The 16,863-nt window shown below is 44.2% G+C and overlaps 1 protein-coding gene across 1 annotated transcript in view; it reads left to right on the top strand.

Annotated features, from left to right (window-relative positions):
• Positions 1 to 213: 213 nt before the first annotated feature.
• The window catches only part of LOC126150785 (uncharacterized), a 127,824-nt gene continuing 111,174 nt past the window's right edge, over positions 214 to 16,863 (top strand). Inside the window, exon 1 of the mRNA XM_049915898.1 lies at positions 214 to 357. Coding sequence (XP_049771855.1) covers positions 303 to 357 — 55 coding nt within the window. The 5' untranslated portion in view covers positions 214 to 302. The remainder of the gene's footprint in view (positions 358 to 16,863) is intronic.

Genomic DNA, 16,863 nt, shown 5'->3' with positions numbered 1-16,863 from the left:
AGACTACCTTATACTTTCGCATGGGCAAAATGGTGGAGCAGACGTGTTTATAGACAGGAACGCACACTGGAATATATCTTAAGGTCTTTGACGCCTGCTAATGGACAGACCTCATTCGATCTCTGTAATCTACGGCACGCGAGATAAGACAGGCACTGCCGATAGCACTATCAGTAGCGACTCTTCATTGTTTCACATGTCGTGTGAGCTGATCGTGGCGAACGCAGGTGAACGTGCTTCTGAGTCTACGGAAAGTCTCACTGCATCTTTGCGACCCCTATAACGCCGGGATTGTCGGCAGCATGAAGCCCCGTTGGGCGACTTCACTCTTCCTCCTTCTTGGGGCCGCCTGTTACGGTACGTACACATTATCTAGTTTTCTGTGCTACATGAACGTTCGTCTTTGTCAGTGGTCGGTTGGCTCGATAAAGGCAGCGGTCCGGTATCCCAACACAGGATACGTTTTCAAAATGATGAATTATTCCAGAAGACTGTCGTGTCAATATGGGCTTCGACGGACGCTTAACTGTTGCTGCAAATTCCAATCATTTATTTGATTTTAACGAGACTCTAGAAGTATTGCGTGCGTTTCTTTACCTCTCGGTCGTTGTTCTGACTGAACAGTTACTGTTTCTCTACGCAACACGCATTCAGAACATACGAATAAATGTTTTCTTGGTGGTTGAGAAACGGATTTACTTGTCTTTTGCGTTTTAGATCATGTAAACGTTCGATAATCATGGCAAATGTACGGTAGACAGTGGCGTGAACATTCGCTTCTTACTTTCCGAAATTTCGCTAGTATCGTTTTATTCTTATCTGTATACCTAACTGTTTTTTTAAAATATAGTTGGCATGTTTCTAGTGTTGTATGAGGTGCATTCAAGTTCTAAGGCCTCCGATTTTTTTTCTCCGGACTGGAAAGAGATAGAAACATGCGCATTGTTTTGAAATGAGGCCGCATTCATTGTCAATACGTCCCAGAGATGGCAGCACCATATGGCAGATGGAATTTTACTGCCAGCGGCGAGAATGAGAACTGTTTTAAATACTTAAAATGGCGACGTTTTCCTTACTTGAACAGCGTGCAATCATTCGTTTTCTGAATTTGCGTGGTGTGAAACAAATTGAAATTCATCGACAGTTGAAGGAGACATTGGTGATGGAGTTATGGATGTGTCAAAAGTGCGTTCGTGGGTGAGACAGTTTAATGAAGGCAGAACATTGTGTGACAACAAACCCAAACAACCTCGGGCTCGCACAAGCCGGTCTGACGACATGATCGAGAAAGTGGAGAGAATTGTTTTGGGGGATCGCCGAATGACTGTTGAACAGATCGCCTCCAGAGTTGGCATTTCTGTGGGTTCTGTGCACACAATCCTGCATGACGACCTGAAAATGCGAAAAGTGTCATCCAGGTGGGTGCCACGAATGCTGACGGACGAACACATGGCTGCCCGTGTGGCATGTTGCCAAGCAATGTTGACGTGCAACGACGGCATGAATGGGACTTTCTTTTCATCGGTTGTGACAATGGATGAGACGTGGATGCCATTTTTCAATCCAGAAACAAAGCGCCAGTCAGCTCAATGGAAGCACACAGATTCACCGCCACCAAAAAAATTTCGGGTAACCGCCAGTGCTGAAAAAATGATGGTGTCCATGTTCTGGGACAGCGAGGGCGTAATCCTTACCCATTGCGTTCCAAAGGGCACTACGGTAACAGGTGCATCCTACGAAAATGTTTTGAAGAACAAATTCCTTCCTGTACTGCAACAAAAACGTCCGGGAAGGGCTGCGCGTGTACTGTTTCACCAAGACAACGCACCCGCACATCGAGCTAACGTTACGCAACAGTTTCTTCGTGATAACAACTTTGAAGTGATTCCTCATGCTCCCTACTCACCTGACCTGGCTCCTAGTGACTTTTGGCTTTTTCCAACAATGAAAGACACTCTCCGTGGCCGCACATTCACCAGCCGTGCTGCTATTGCCTCAGCGATTTTCCAGTGGTCAAAACAGACTCCTAAAGAAGCCTTCGCCGCTGCCATGGAATCATGGCGTCAGCGTTGTGAAAAATGTGTACGTCTGCAGGGCGATTACGTCGAGAAGTAACGCCAGTTTCATCGATTTCGGGTGAGTAGTTAATCAGAAAAAAAATCGAAGGCCTTAGAACTTGAATGCACCTCGTACTTTCCAGTAGGTACAGTCGCCAGTTTTTCTGCTTGTTTTTAGGACCTGGGTTACTGCAGACTGAAAGACGACATCACATATTATAGTGCCATACATATTCTCCAATTCGTAATTAGTGTACGGACCATGTTATTAGTTTCCTGGCAGTAAAGTCGAAAACGGTGGCGCTGTATGTATAAACAAAACAGTCACTCTGCTATCGCGGCGTTATTTGTTCGACAACCCCGTGAAGCCGGGTTTACACGCGCAAGGAAAGTGGCGCCACAGCAACTGACATGACGCCTCCACTACTAAAATTCCGGTTCCGCTGCTCCCAATACGGTGTCAACCAAAATCGTGAGAACGGGCATGGCTGTCAGCGTGCGTATTATGGCAGTAAAACTGCGCCATTGTGTAGATAAGAGGAATAAAAAACAGATATGTTGGGTCGAGAAGTGAATTATGCGTAAAAGTAACACTTGGGTACGAAATACACTGGCGAACGCGAAGGCTCATCCTATCATGTGCCAAATTTCTAGTTAACATGCGTTACGCAAGTTAATAAAAGACAGGACTCATAAGTTCTGGCATTAAATACGCAAGAGTACATAAAGTTGACGTCTATACTTTAATCCTTCAATAAGGGGATCTTACGGTAAATCGCAACTATTCTGACTCTACCCTATACTCTTGCGACTCTTCAGCTTTTAGAGCATTTAGAACCAGACTGTGGCGACATAAACAGGAACTGAATAAATTACTAGTAGTGAATATAGCTTGTCATAAACTGTACATCTTTAATTTCCTCGGCTTTATGAAGAACTGAGCTGCAGAGAAAATACAAATAGTGTTCTTTTACTAATGAATCAATTTTATTTGCCTTCCTTTAATATGATTTGCATAAAAACAACTCTTAACCACACATATGATGTCATGAACCTTTTTCAGCACATAGCGTGCTAACAGGAGGAACTGCAAAAGTCGTAATTGTTTGTAAATGAAATATAGACAGGGAATATCATGTTGTTTTTGGCGAACACTCTCTTATAATCAAAACCGTATTTGCAGACTACATATTATATAAATATAGAGATAAAATTATTGGTTGTTTGTATAACAGACATACCTGAAATTTTCTATTACTTTATTGTCATGATTGCTGGATTTTATCACAGAACCTTAAATACACTTATGCATTCTGGCGGGTGTAGTAACAACAAATTAAATTCTTAATTTTTGTGATCTTATTTTCTGTAGCTACTTTATAATAATTAATGAAACTTTAAATTCGTTTTTGCAACCATACATTTCTGTAGTTGCAAAGACAGATTTAAAATACCTTCAATATGAATTTAAATGTTTCTCTAGCTCACACAAATTATTAAACTTGTGTTTCAATGTGCCGGCCGTAGTGGCTGAGCGGTTATAGGCGCTTCAGTCTGGAAGGTTCGCATGTTCGAATCCTGCCTCGGGCATGGATGTGTGTGATGTCCTTAGGTTAGTTAGGTTTAAGTAGTTCTAAGTTCTAGGGGACTGATGACCTCAGAAGTTAGGTCCCATAGTGCTCAGAGCCATTTTTTTGTGTTTCAATAATGTTGTAATATAAGCAAAAGAAAGAGTCTCACAAGTTATTCTGAAAGTAGAATAACCTGTCAGACCAAAAAGTTTAGAGACTGCGTTGATAAAATACAGAAAAACTTTAAGATTTTTTTGCTTTTTTCATGCTTCAAGTGCTCTACACGTCTACACGGTCACAACTCCCCCCCCTTCCCTCCCCCTCCCCTCACCTCCCCTATCCACACTTGAGGCGACGCACAGAATGATGAAACAAGCGAACTGCTGTAAGAAAAGCCCTTCCTTGGAATGTTATACAACTCGCTCGTCACATTGACTTCATGCTGTTCCAGAGCACTTCGTTACACAACAGTGTTGACACACTACTGTCGCATGTCCAATATTTGATACTGCGTGCTCACAACTGACAGGTCGAATCCACATCTGTTGTTTAATTTCGTTAGTTGAAGCCGCCGCCGTAGTTGCTGCGCTGACGTCGCTTATACGCCAGGAATAAAATCAGTCTCGGGACGTTCTCGACGGACGGTGTTTATTATATGTATTACTGAAGAAAACAGACCGCTTCAGGTCATGTTATTGTCAACAAATCGTTACGTCACGTTTTTGTTGTGGAACAACGAACATATTGATGTTGTCTCGACACACAGCCGCCAGGCAGCAGTCGTTGTTGTTGTTGTTGTGGTCTTCAGTCCTGAGGCTCGTTTGATGCAGCTCTCCATGCTACTCTGTCCTGTGCAAGCTTCTTCATCTCCCAGTATCTACTGCAACCTACATCCTTCTGAATCTGCTTAGTGTATTCATCTCTTGGTCTCCCTCTACGATTTTTACCCTCCACACTGCCCTCCAATGCTAAATTTGTGATCCCTTGATGCCTCAAAACATGTCCTACCAACCGATCCCTTCTTCTAGTCAAGTTGTGCCACAAACTTCTCTTCTCCCCAATCCTATTCAATACCTCCTCATTAGTTACGTGATCTACCCACCTTATCTTCAGCATTCTTCTGTAGCACCACATTTCGAAAGCTTCTATTCTCTTCTTGTCCAAACTAGTTATCGTCCATGTTTCACTTCCATACATGGCTACACTCCATACAAATACTTTCAGAAATGACTTCCTGACACTTAAATCTATTCTCGATGTTAACAAATTCCTCTTCTTGAGAAACGCTTTCCTTGCCATTGCCAGTCTACATTTTATATCCTCTCTACTTCGACCATCATCGGTTATTTTACTCCCTAAATAACAAAACTCCTTTACTACTTTAAGTGTCTCATTTCCTAATCTAATTCCCCCGGCATCACCCGACTTAATTTGACTACATTCCATTATCCTCGTTTTGCTTTTGTTGATGTTCGTCTTATATCCTCCTTTCAAGACACTGTCCATTCCGTTCAACTGCTCTTCCAAGTCCTTTGCTGTCTCTGACAGAATTACAATGTCATCGGCGAACCTCAAAGTTTTTACTTCTTCTCCATGAATTTTAATACCTACTCCGAATTTTTCTTTTGTTTCCTTTACTGCTTGCTCAATATACAGATTGGATAACATCGGGGAGAGGCTACAACCCTGTCTTACTCCTTTCCCAACCACTGCTTCCCTTTCATGCCCCTCGACTCTTACAACTGCCATCTGGTTTCTGTACAAACTGTAAATAGCCTTTCGCTCCCTGTATTTTACCCCTGCCACCTTCAGAATTTGAAAGAGAGTATTCCAGTTAACATTGTCAAAAGCTTTCTCTAAGTCTACAAATGCTAGAAACGTAGGTTTGCCTTTTCTTAATCTTTATTCTAAGATAAGTCGTAAGGTCAGTATTGCCTCACGTGTTCCAACATTTCTACGGAATCAAAACTGATCTTCCCCAAGGTCGGCTTCTACCAGTTTTTCCATTCGTCTGTAAAGAATTCGCGTTAGTATTTTGCAACTGTGACTTATTAAACTGATAGTTCGGTAATTTTCACATCTGTCAACACCTGCTTTCTTTGGGATTGGAATTATTATATTCTTCTTGAAGTCTGAGGGTATTTCTCCTGTCTCATACAGCAGCAGTCAAAAGATGCTAATCGCTGGTTGTGAAAGACAAGTGACGTCACGAAGCTGAAACGGATCTAGCTTTTTGTGATGTGGCAAAAATTTGCGTCAATCGCTTAACGTCATCATAATCCGGGTGTTTCCAAGTACAAGCCTGGTGGAACTATCCGAGTGGCGTCACATTAGTTGCAAGTGGAAAGCCGGCTTAAACGCCACTCGTCACTCTTCTCAGAAGTTGCCGTCGCCCGTGAGTCTTTTCCACCTTTCGCAAATAATTAAGCGTTGATATCTCCTCCCGTATAAAGGAAGATTTCGTAAAGAGAGCAACGCTGACGTTCGTTTCATATGTAGTGAAATGTAAGCTAAGGTTATCTATTGAAACTTCAAACGAAAACTAAAAGAAGCAATACTCGAGAGACGTCGGAATTTTGTCAAGTGCTATATTCCAATAGCTTCATCGTCATCGTCATCATCATCATCATCATCATCATCATCTTCTTCTTCTTCTTCTTCTTCTTCTTCTTCTTCTTCTTCTTCTTAGCACATTGGACTCGCTTTCAGGAGGATGGCCGTCTCCATCTGGCTATCCAGACATTAATTGTCTGTAATGTGCACAAATCACTCATGGAAAGTGCTGGGATGGTTCCTATGAAAAGGTAACTAAGTCACACCTCCCTCCCTGCCTCCCCACCGAGCAAGTTAAGCATCTCTAATGACCTGATGTTTGACGGGACGGTAAATCTTAATCTTCCTTTCATTCTTCTACTTCTTCCTAGCGAATGCACTACGATGACGAAGGTCATGTACCCTACTGGCGTCTTGTCTCATGCTCTGTGCATCTCCCCTGGCAGAGGGAAAATCGTGTGCGCCAACTATCTATGAATCATTCCGTGTCTTATAGGCTTTTAACATTCAGTGCATCTTCTTTTCTAAAGTGCAGACGAGACGAGCCCGAAATTCGCCTAAATAAGCGTGGAAAACCGTTCAGAAATCGTAAGCCTATTCGGTCTTCCCTCGGTGCGAGCCCGAAGGTCGTTAATCTACATACGTATGCGTGTATTAAACTGGGGACCTAGAAACGATGGAGAGGCTTCGTCCCGTCGTATCCCTAACCCCACAGCAGGCCGCAGTAGTCCACCCAACCCACACAGAACCCAGGGTTATTGTGCGGTTCGGCCCAAAGGTGGCCCCACCGGGGAACGTCTCATACATGACGAGTGTAGCCCCAAACGCCTGCTTGGGAGAATAATTATGGTGTACACGTATGTGGAAATGGTGTTTGCGCAGCAATTGCCGACATAGTGTAACTTAGGCGGAATAAGGGGAACCAGCCCGCATTCGCCGAGGCAGATGGAAAACCGGCTTAAAAACCATCCACAGGCTAGCCGCCACACTGGATCCGGCGGGGACCGGCACGCCTTCCCGCTCGAGAGGCAGTGACTGCTGCTCTCATCTGTTGCTTTGCCCTCTTTGGGGAAGTGTGAGGGGGAGTCTGTAGCCTTCCGGCTTTTACTCCCCTGTGAACGTGTGTGTGTGATTTTTCTATAGTTTTTGGTGTCTGTGATTTGTGATGATTGTTGTGAGTGTGTCTGGTACTTGCCTGAGGCAGGCGAGAAGTTTGGTGTTATATGGGAAGGAACAGGATGATGGATTGGGTGTTGGGATTTTCTCTTCGACTTAGTCGTCGAAGATCGTCATAGGGCGCTTGTGCATATCGCGGGACATGTCATACCGACCTAGGGAGTGGATGAGTGCATTTCCGGACCTGGAGGAACCTTCATAGAAGGCCCTTGCCAGATCCTGGAAACACTCTCTCAGGAGTGGGATTTCGGCTGCGGCGTGCAAGTCGTCTGTAGGGAATCCAAGAGGTAGGTGCAGTGCCCTTCTGAGGGCGCGGTTCTGCAGCCTCTGGAGTTTGTCCATGTGCTGCTTCGCCGCGTATCCCCAGACGGGGCACGCATACTCCATTACTGGCCGGATCAGGGCCTGGTACACATTTATTGCTACTGGGCAGGGAAGGGAGCTGGTTGTGTTCAGGATAGGATATAGGATGGACATTCTGGTGCAGGCCTTCTTGTGGACCTCGTCTATGTGGGGTTTCCACGTAAGACGAGAGTCCAAGGTTACGCCAAGGTACTTGGCGGTTGTGCGCCAGGGGAGTTGGGTGGAGTGAGGCAGCTAGTTAGACTACGCGGCTAGTCATGCGGGCTTTAATCTACGGATGCATCGCCACTGACTCGTAAGCCAAGCGGCTGCGCCTGGAACTCCAACAACAGGCCACAGCGCATCGTTCTGCAACGACCATTCTTCTAATCTAATATTCATCAACAGGTGTACAGGAGTGCAAATTGTATAACTTAAGTACTCGGATTTATTGAGAAACAGGTCCGTTACAATGGATTCATTAGTCACTGGCTTCTGTAGCTGAGTTTCATTACACATACATGCTTTTTTTTTTTTTAATTTGATGCATACTGACACATACCACTCTACTCTTTATTTTCTGGTTCTTCTCTAAAAAAAATTCACACTGCTTTTCTTCCGCTACGTGATGGTTTCAGTACACATTGAGAAAAAGTACTATACGGGCCGTGCCAAAAACTGCAGAACGTAACCTAATTGAATACAAAACCAACGATGGTAATTCTAAAATAACTGAACGCTTTACTGAAACTACCGGATTATGTATAAAATTCTTTCTCGAATTGTTTTTAATTTTTGTTGATATACGAGGTGCATTCAAGTTCTAAGGCCTCCAATGTTTTTTTCTAATTAACTACTCACCCGAAATCGACGAAACTGGCGTCACTTCTCGACGTAATCGCCCTGCAGACGTACACATTTTTCACAACGCTGACGCCATGATTCCATGGCAGCGGCGAAGGCTTCTTTAGGAGTCTGTTTTGACCACTGGAAAATCGCTGAGGCAATAGCAGCACAGCTGGTGAACGTGCGGCCACGGAGAGTGTCTTTCATTGTTGGAAAAAGCCAAAAGTCACTAGGAGCCAGGTCAGTTGAGTAGGGAGCATGAGGAATCACTTCGAAGTTGTTATCACGAAGAAACTGTTGCGTAACGTTAGCTCGATGTGCGGGTGCGTTGTCTTGGTGAAACAGCACTCGCGCAGCCCTTCCCGGACGTTTTTGTTGCAGTGCAGGAAGGAATTTGTTCTTCAAAACATTTTCGTAGGATGCACCTGTTACCGTAGTGCCCTTTGGAACGCAATGGGTAAGGATTACGCCCTCGCTGTCCCAGAACATGGACACCATCATTTTTTCAGCACTGGCGATTACCCGAAATATTTTTGGTGGCGGTGAATCTGTGTGCTTCCATTGAGCTGACTGGCGCTTTGTTTCTGGATTGAAAAATGGCATCCACATCCATTGTCACAACCGACGAAAAGAAAGTCCCATTCATGCTGTCGTTTCGCGTCAACATTGCTTGGCAACATGCCACACGGGCAGCCATGTGGTCATCTGTCAGCATTCGTGGCACCCACCTGGATGACACTTTTCGCATTTTCAGGTTGTCATGCAGGATTGTGTGCACAGAACCCACAGAAATGCCAACTCTGGAGGCGATCTGTTCAACAGTCATTCAGCGATACCCCAAAACAATTCTCTCCACTTTCTCGATCATGTCTTCAGACCGGCTTGTGCGAGCCCGAGGTTGTTTGGGTTTGTTGTCACACGATGTTCTGCCTTCTTTAAACTGTCGCACCCACGAACGCACTTTCGACACATCCATAACTCCATCACCACATGTCTCCTTCAACTGTCGATGAATTTCAATTGATTTCACACCACGCAAATTCAGAAAACGAATGATTGCACGCTGTTCAAGTAAGGAAAACGTCGCCATTTTAAGTATTTAAAACAGTTCTCATTCTCGCCGCTGGCGGTAAAATTCCATCTGCCGTACAGTGCTGCCATCTCTGGGACGTATTGACAATGGATGCGGCCTCATTTTAAAACAATGCGCATGTTTCTATCCCTTTCCAGTCCGGAGAAAAAAAAAATCGGAGGCCTTAGAACTTGAATGCACCTCGTATTTCGTCAGACGTCCTGGAACGCTTGAGCATACTTGTTTACAAAGTCACTTCTTAGAATCAATGTAAATAGCTTTTGTCAAGTCCTCAGTTGTTTGCTGTTTTGTAGTATACACCTCAGAGCAACCACAAAAGATGAAATCCATCAGCACAAGCTCGGGGGATCTGGATGGCGTTTCTATTGCCCCTCACCGTCCAATAACTTTCCCACCAAAATACGTCATCAACGTAGTTTCGCATAGCTGTTGCGTAATGCTGTTGGGACCAGTCGTGTTGAAAGTAAAGTGAGTTGAAGTCGTCGTAGGTTCTTTGTATTCCCAGAATGGCATAGGTTGTCAACATTCCAAGTAGTTCTCTCGAGTTGTTGTTCCATCAGTCAACCAAGGCCAGTTACTCCCAAACGGTAACACCATGGTCTATGGTTCTCTGTAAACCGAAAGTTACAGATGTCTCTTTTGACATGGCTGATAATTTGAAAATTGCCTCATCAGTCCAAATTATCTTACAAAACAACTTATTGCTACCTAATTAATTTAACTCGCAAAACTGAAGCATGTGATAGAGATCACCTTCCAATAGCCCATGTATGATACGAGGTAGGTAATATTTGAATTTGGCCTTACATAAAAGAAGTTCTAGAAATGCCCTGTTCGAGAGATAGCCTACAGATAGATTTTTTTGGGCTCTTGTAACAGTTTATGCTTAGTTTCGTCACCTAATCATTGCCTGCCTGACCTGTGGAAATGCGCTGCAGATCCCCTTTTCTTAAAATGTTCGTAAATTGTAGATATTTTTCCTTGCAGCTTCAAAAATGTTGAAATGAATTCCACCGATTTACTATCAAATTATACTCACCTCTGTACTAAGTTTTTAAAGCAAAAACTCCTCCTCCGTTAGAAAATATGTTCACAACAAGCTGAATCAACAGAGATGTTTCATTTTGTGGCGGTCCATAGTCGACTGCAGAGTCTTGCTATCGACCCGCGATGTATCGCTCGCCGCGAGTTAGCAAGCCTGCAGCGCCGAAGCTTAAAGGACGAAACCGCGGACCGGTTTCTGGTGGACTGCCAAATGAATGTGGTGGTTTACCACCGAGCGGATTGCAGTGCTTCGCTGAAGCTAAGTTTGTGGCAGGCACGAGGTGATGAGATGGCTAAGCAGTGATATGTTCCACTATTTCACTAACAAAATAGAAAACGAATATACACTGAAGCGCTAAAGAAACTAGTAAAGGCCTGCGTATTCCAATACAGAATATGTAAACAGGCAGAGTACGGCGCTGCGGTCGGCAACACCTATATAAGACAACAAGTGTCGCAGTTGTTAGATCGGTTTCTGCTGCTACAATGGCAAGTTATCGAGATTTAAGTGAGTTTGAATATGGTGTTACAGTCGACGCACGAGGTATGGTGCACAGCATCTCCGAGGTAGCGATGAAATAGGGATTTTTCCCGTACGACAATTTCACGAGTGTATCGTGAATATCAGTAATCCGGTAAAACATCAAATCTCCAACATCACTGCCGCCGGAAAAGATCCTGCAAGAACGGGACCAACGAAGACAGAAGAGAATTGTTCAATGTGACAGGAGTGCAACCCTTCCGCAAACTGCTGCAGATTTCAGCCCTGGGCTATCAGCAAGTGTCGGCACGCGAACCGCTCAACGAAACATCATCGATTTGGGCTTTCGGAGACGAAGACCCACTCGTGTACCCTTGATGACTTCACGACACAAAGCGATACGCCCCGTCTGGGCCCGTCGACACAGACATTGGACTGTTAATGACTGGAAACTCGTTGCCTGGTCTGACGAGTCTCGTTTCAAATTGCATCGAGCGGATGGACGTGTACAGCCTCACGAATCCATGGACCCTGCATGTCAGCAGGAGATTATTCAAGCTGGTGGAGGCTCTGTAATGGTGTGGGACGTGTGCAGTTGGAGTGATACGGGACCCCTGACACATCTAGATACGACTCTGACAGGTGCCACGTACGTAGCATTCTGTCTGATCACCTGCATCCATTCATGTCCATTGTGCATTCGTACGGACTCGGACAATTCCAGCAAGACACCCCACACGTCCAGAATTGCTACAGAGTGGCTCCAGGAATACCCTTCTGAGTTTAAACACTTCCGCTGGCCAGCGAACTCCCCAGACATGAACATCATTGAGCATATTTGGGATGCCTTGTAACGTGTATTTTGAAGCGATCTCTACCCCCTCGTACTCTTACGGATTTATGGGCAACCCTGCAGGATTCATGGTGTCACTTTCCTCCAACACCACTTCAGACATTAGTAGATTACATGCTACGTCGTGTTGCGGCACTTCTGCGTGCTCGCGGGGACCCTACACGATGTTAGGTAGGTGTATCAGTTTCTTTGGCTTTTCAGTGTATAAGGCAAACACAAAACATTTGCTTTACATTTTTCTGGATACCTTGCTCATCGATAGTAAAGCATCGAAAACGCCCAGATTGTGATTTGTTTCTTAAAAGAGTGAAAATGTTATTAGAAATATATTGCTGAAGCTGCCGTCTTTCCAGTTTACATAATTTTTCACACTCTTTTTAAGATCTTTTCAGGGTGTGAAGTACCATTTTAAGCAAATTTTTTGTCTGTGCAGTACCACTTTGGGCATACTCGTAGCTGTACACGCGTGAAGCGCCCATTATACAGACACAACATTTCATAAAGTTTTATTGGTGAGAAAATGCCGACTAAAAGCACGGCTTTGTGACAGAACCTTTTTAATGATCGTAGAACCGTTGCCATGTGTACACTACGTCAGTTAAAACTACCCGGTGATCAAAAAGTCAGTATAAATTTGAAAACTTAATAAACCACAGAATAATGTAGATGGAGAGGTAAAAATTGACATGGGGTTTTATTAGAACCTAAAAAAATCCCATATTGCTAAACGCGTGAAAGATCTCTTGCGCGCGGCGTTTGGTGATGATCGTGTGCTCAGCCGCCACTTTCGTCATGCTTGGTCTCCCTGGTCCCCAGACTTCAGTCCGTGCGATTATTGGCTTTGGGGTTACCTGAAGTCGCAAGTGTATCGTGATCGACCGACATCTCTAGGGATGCTGAAAGACAACATCCGACGCCAATGCCTCACCATAACTCCGGACATGCTTTACAGTGCTGTTCACAACAGTATTCCTCAACTACAGCTATTGTTCAGGAATGATGGTAGACATATTGAGCATTTCCTGTAAAGAACATCATCTTTGCTTTGTATTACTTTGTTATGCTAATTATTGATATTCTGATCAGATGAAGCGCCATCTGACGGACATTTTTTGAACGTTTGTAGTTTTTTGGTTCTAATAAAACGCCATCTCATTCCAAGCATGTGTGTCAATTTGTACCTCTCTATCTACATTATTCCGTGATTTATTCAGTTTTCAAATTTATACTGACTTTTCGATCACCCCCTTCAGATCGGATATTAACCCTACATATTTACGTGCATAAATACGGTAATTTTGAACTGGACCCCGCTAACGGAGAGTGATATCCAAAAACGTTTCACGGTTCCGCGAGAACGTCATTTCAAGAACACGTGATAAAAATTTCGACCATGAGCCACGAATAGAAGTGGTACTCTTCTTACTCAAAAATCATGGTTTTTTCCGGGTTTTCTCAGGAACTGCCCATGAAGGAATGGCGCTTTTATAAGCCACTTAAGGTCCATAACTGACCACACTTAATTTAAAAGAACCAACCGATTTGCTCAATTTTCCTGGACTGCAGGAAGTGTGTAATGCTTAAATTTTGACCCTGTACTGAAAGTTAGCTGCAGCATGCTGTTCTTCCGATAGGACCAGAAATGACCGCTAGGTCAAGGACTGTCCACAACGCTTGATCCCTTTTTGTCTGTGTTCGACAAACCGGAGGTATGACCCACTGAATATCATATTTTCGCGTGCAGCTTTTTGGAACATAGTGGCAACGTGTGCTGACATGAACGGATCGATTGTAAGTCCCCTGCCGCGGAGGTCTCTGTTTATATGTAGCTGCTGTACATAATTACTGGCAGTGGCTTTTATACCGTTCCATCTGAAACCCACCCACCTGTATCGAGGTCGTGCATACATGTCTTTGCTTTCTTGTGCGCATTTGTACTCATTTGTATTGTTCATCCAGTGATTAGAATATCATAAGTGCATCTAGCAAGAAATAGAACTGTTAGTTTAATTTAGTAGTTTTATGCAAAACGTTATAAGAGGTGTGGTACCCATATTTCACATTCAACCGGGCCACACCTATTGATTCAGATGGGCGATTAATTAACCGTTCCCCGACTCTGTTTTTTCAGTTAACATGATTTCATGGGGAGCAGTCGGTTCACCGTATAGATCACTGGATTTGCGGCAAGTTGAAGGGGAGAGAGGAAGAGTGAGAAAAAAATGTTCAAATGTGTGTGAATTGCTCAGCGACCAAACTGCTGAGGTCATCGGTCCCTAGACTTCACTTACAACTGGCCGGCCGGTATGACCGATCGGTTCTAGGCGCTTCAGTCCGGAACCGCGCGACTGCTACGGTCGCAGGTTCGAATCCTGCCTCGGGCATGGATGTGTGTGATGTCCTTAGGTTAGTTAGGTTTCTACATCTACATCTACATCTACATCCATACTCCGCAAGCCACCTGACGGTGTGTGGCGGAGGGTACCTTGAGTTTAAGTAGTTCTAAGTTCTAGGGGACTGATGACCTCAGATGTTAAGTCCCATAGTGCTCGGAGCCATTTTTTGAACCACTTAAAACTAGCTTATGCTAAGAACAACACACACACACTTATGCCCGAGAGAGGACTCGAACCTCCGGCGGGAGGGGCCGTGCAATCCGTGACATGGCGCCTCAAACGGCGCGGCCACTCCGCGCGGCGAAGAGTGAGAGAGGGGGCGATAAATACGTGCATATGATAAATCCCTTCCGTCAAGAATGCTTCTCTCCTTCGTACCTACTCTGCGTTACCACAGACGGCGTGTCACTGATCTCATTTTTACTAACAAGGGAACCTCCCCATCGCACCCCCCTCAGATTTAATTATAAGTTGGCACAGTGGATAGGCCTTGAAAAAACTGAATACAGATCAATCGAGAAAACAAGAAGAAGTTTTGTGGAACTATGAAAAAAATAAGCAAAATATACAAACTGAGTAGTCCATGTGTAAGACATGCAATATCAAGGACATTGTGGGCTCAGTAGTGCTGTGGTCCCGTGGTTAGTGTGAGCAGCTGCGGAACGAAAGGTTCTTGGTTCAAGTCTTCCCTCCTGTGAAAAGTTTAATTTCTTATTTTGAGACAATTATCAAAGTTCAGGTACTCACACATATTCAACTTCGCTCTCCAAAATTCCAGGACATGTTCAGATTTGCTTGGAAACATGCAGGATTTGACAGTCTACACACGGAAAAATTTGAAAACGTTAGAAACATATGTTTTGACAGAGCACAGGGAAAACTGTGCGACTGTGAAACTGTTGCATTTATTTGTTGCAGTTTATGTGACAAACTCTTATGTTTTCATCACTTTTTTGGGAGTGATTATGACATCCACAAGAAAACCTAAATCGGGCAAGGTAGAAGAATCTTTTCACCCATTGGCCAAGTGTACAAGTTAGGTGGGTGGGCAACATATTCCTGTTATGTGACGCACATGCCGTCACCAGCGTCGTATAGAATATACCAGAGGTGTTTTCCTGTGGAGGAATCGGTTGACCTATGACCTTGCGATTAAATGTTATCGGTTCCCATTGGAGAGGCACGTCCTTTCGTCTGCTAATCGCACGGTTTTGCGGTGCGGTCGCAAAACACGGACACTAAACTTATTACATTGAACAGAGACATCAGTGAACGAATAGACAGATCATAACTTTGCGAAAATAAAGAAAGTAAAAATTTTCACTCTAGGGGAAACTTGAACCAAAGACCTTTCGTTCCGCATCTGCTCACGCTAACCACGAGACCACGGCACTACTAACCCTACAATATCCTTGATGTAGCATATCTTGCACATGGACTACTCAGTTTGTATATTTTGCTGATTTTTTTCATAGTTTCACACAACTTCTTCCTGCTTTCTCGATTGATCTGTGTTCAGTTTCTCAAGGCCTATCCACTGTGCCAACTTATAACTAAATCTGAGGGGGCTGCGATGGGGAGGTTCCCTTGTAGGATTCCACTAGGTGCCTATTGCTTCCACTGCCCAGAGTGGAATGCATAAGGTCTAATAAATGCTCACCAATTTGCAGTCTTCTACAGTAGTCGTCCCCTGCCCAGAAAACAGCACGTAGGTCGTGAATCCGTTATCTTGAGGCTGTAAGAGACTTAGAGAAGAATTGGCGTTATGTGAATAATTAAATTTTCAATAAGTTCGTTTATATGGGATGGCACTCGCTTTTTATTGACATAACGCGAGAAACGGCACAATTACATTCCACTTTAGAGTCACAAACAATTTCCATTCTTCAACAAAATTATGAACTGCGTGTTTCCGTAAGTACTATGACACTGTTCTCAACTATACGTCCAAATACCCATACATTGATAAAAAAAAAGTCTTGACAACGATGCAACAGACATGTCTGTCCTCCGAGGCTGCCGAATCAACTCTCACACTTAGAAACCATAGGTCAGTAATGAAGTCAACTCACATTGAGCGCGGCCAACATGTGTGACCGACACTGCTCTGATCTTACAGCCGAACCACTTCGCCCATCATCCAAGTTAGGCGCGATCCGAAGATCGCCGAAATGCTTCGTCTGCCTTTTCGTTTAGCAACTGTTTACTGTTAAGCTCGTTATTATTACTTAAAAAAAACGGAATGATAGCACGCTATTGAGAGATGCTTTAATTTGAACTGCTCCGGCCGGAGTGGCCGAGCGGTTCTAGGCGCTACAGTCTGGAACCACGCCACCGTACGGTCGCAGGTTCGAATCCTGCCTCGGGCATGGATGTGTGTGATGTCCTTAGGTTAGTTAGGTTTAAGTAGTTCTAAGTTGTAGGTGACTGATGACCTCAGAAGTTAAGTCC

The sequence above is a fragment of the Schistocerca cancellata genome, chromosome 2 (assembly GCF_023864275.1).
Source record: "Schistocerca cancellata isolate TAMUIC-IGC-003103 chromosome 2, iqSchCanc2.1, whole genome shotgun sequence".
Taxonomy (NCBI): Eukaryota; Metazoa; Arthropoda; class Insecta; order Orthoptera; family Acrididae; genus Schistocerca; species Schistocerca cancellata.
Note: the sequence above shows the minus strand (reverse complement) of the source record. Positions and strands in the feature narration are given on the sequence as shown.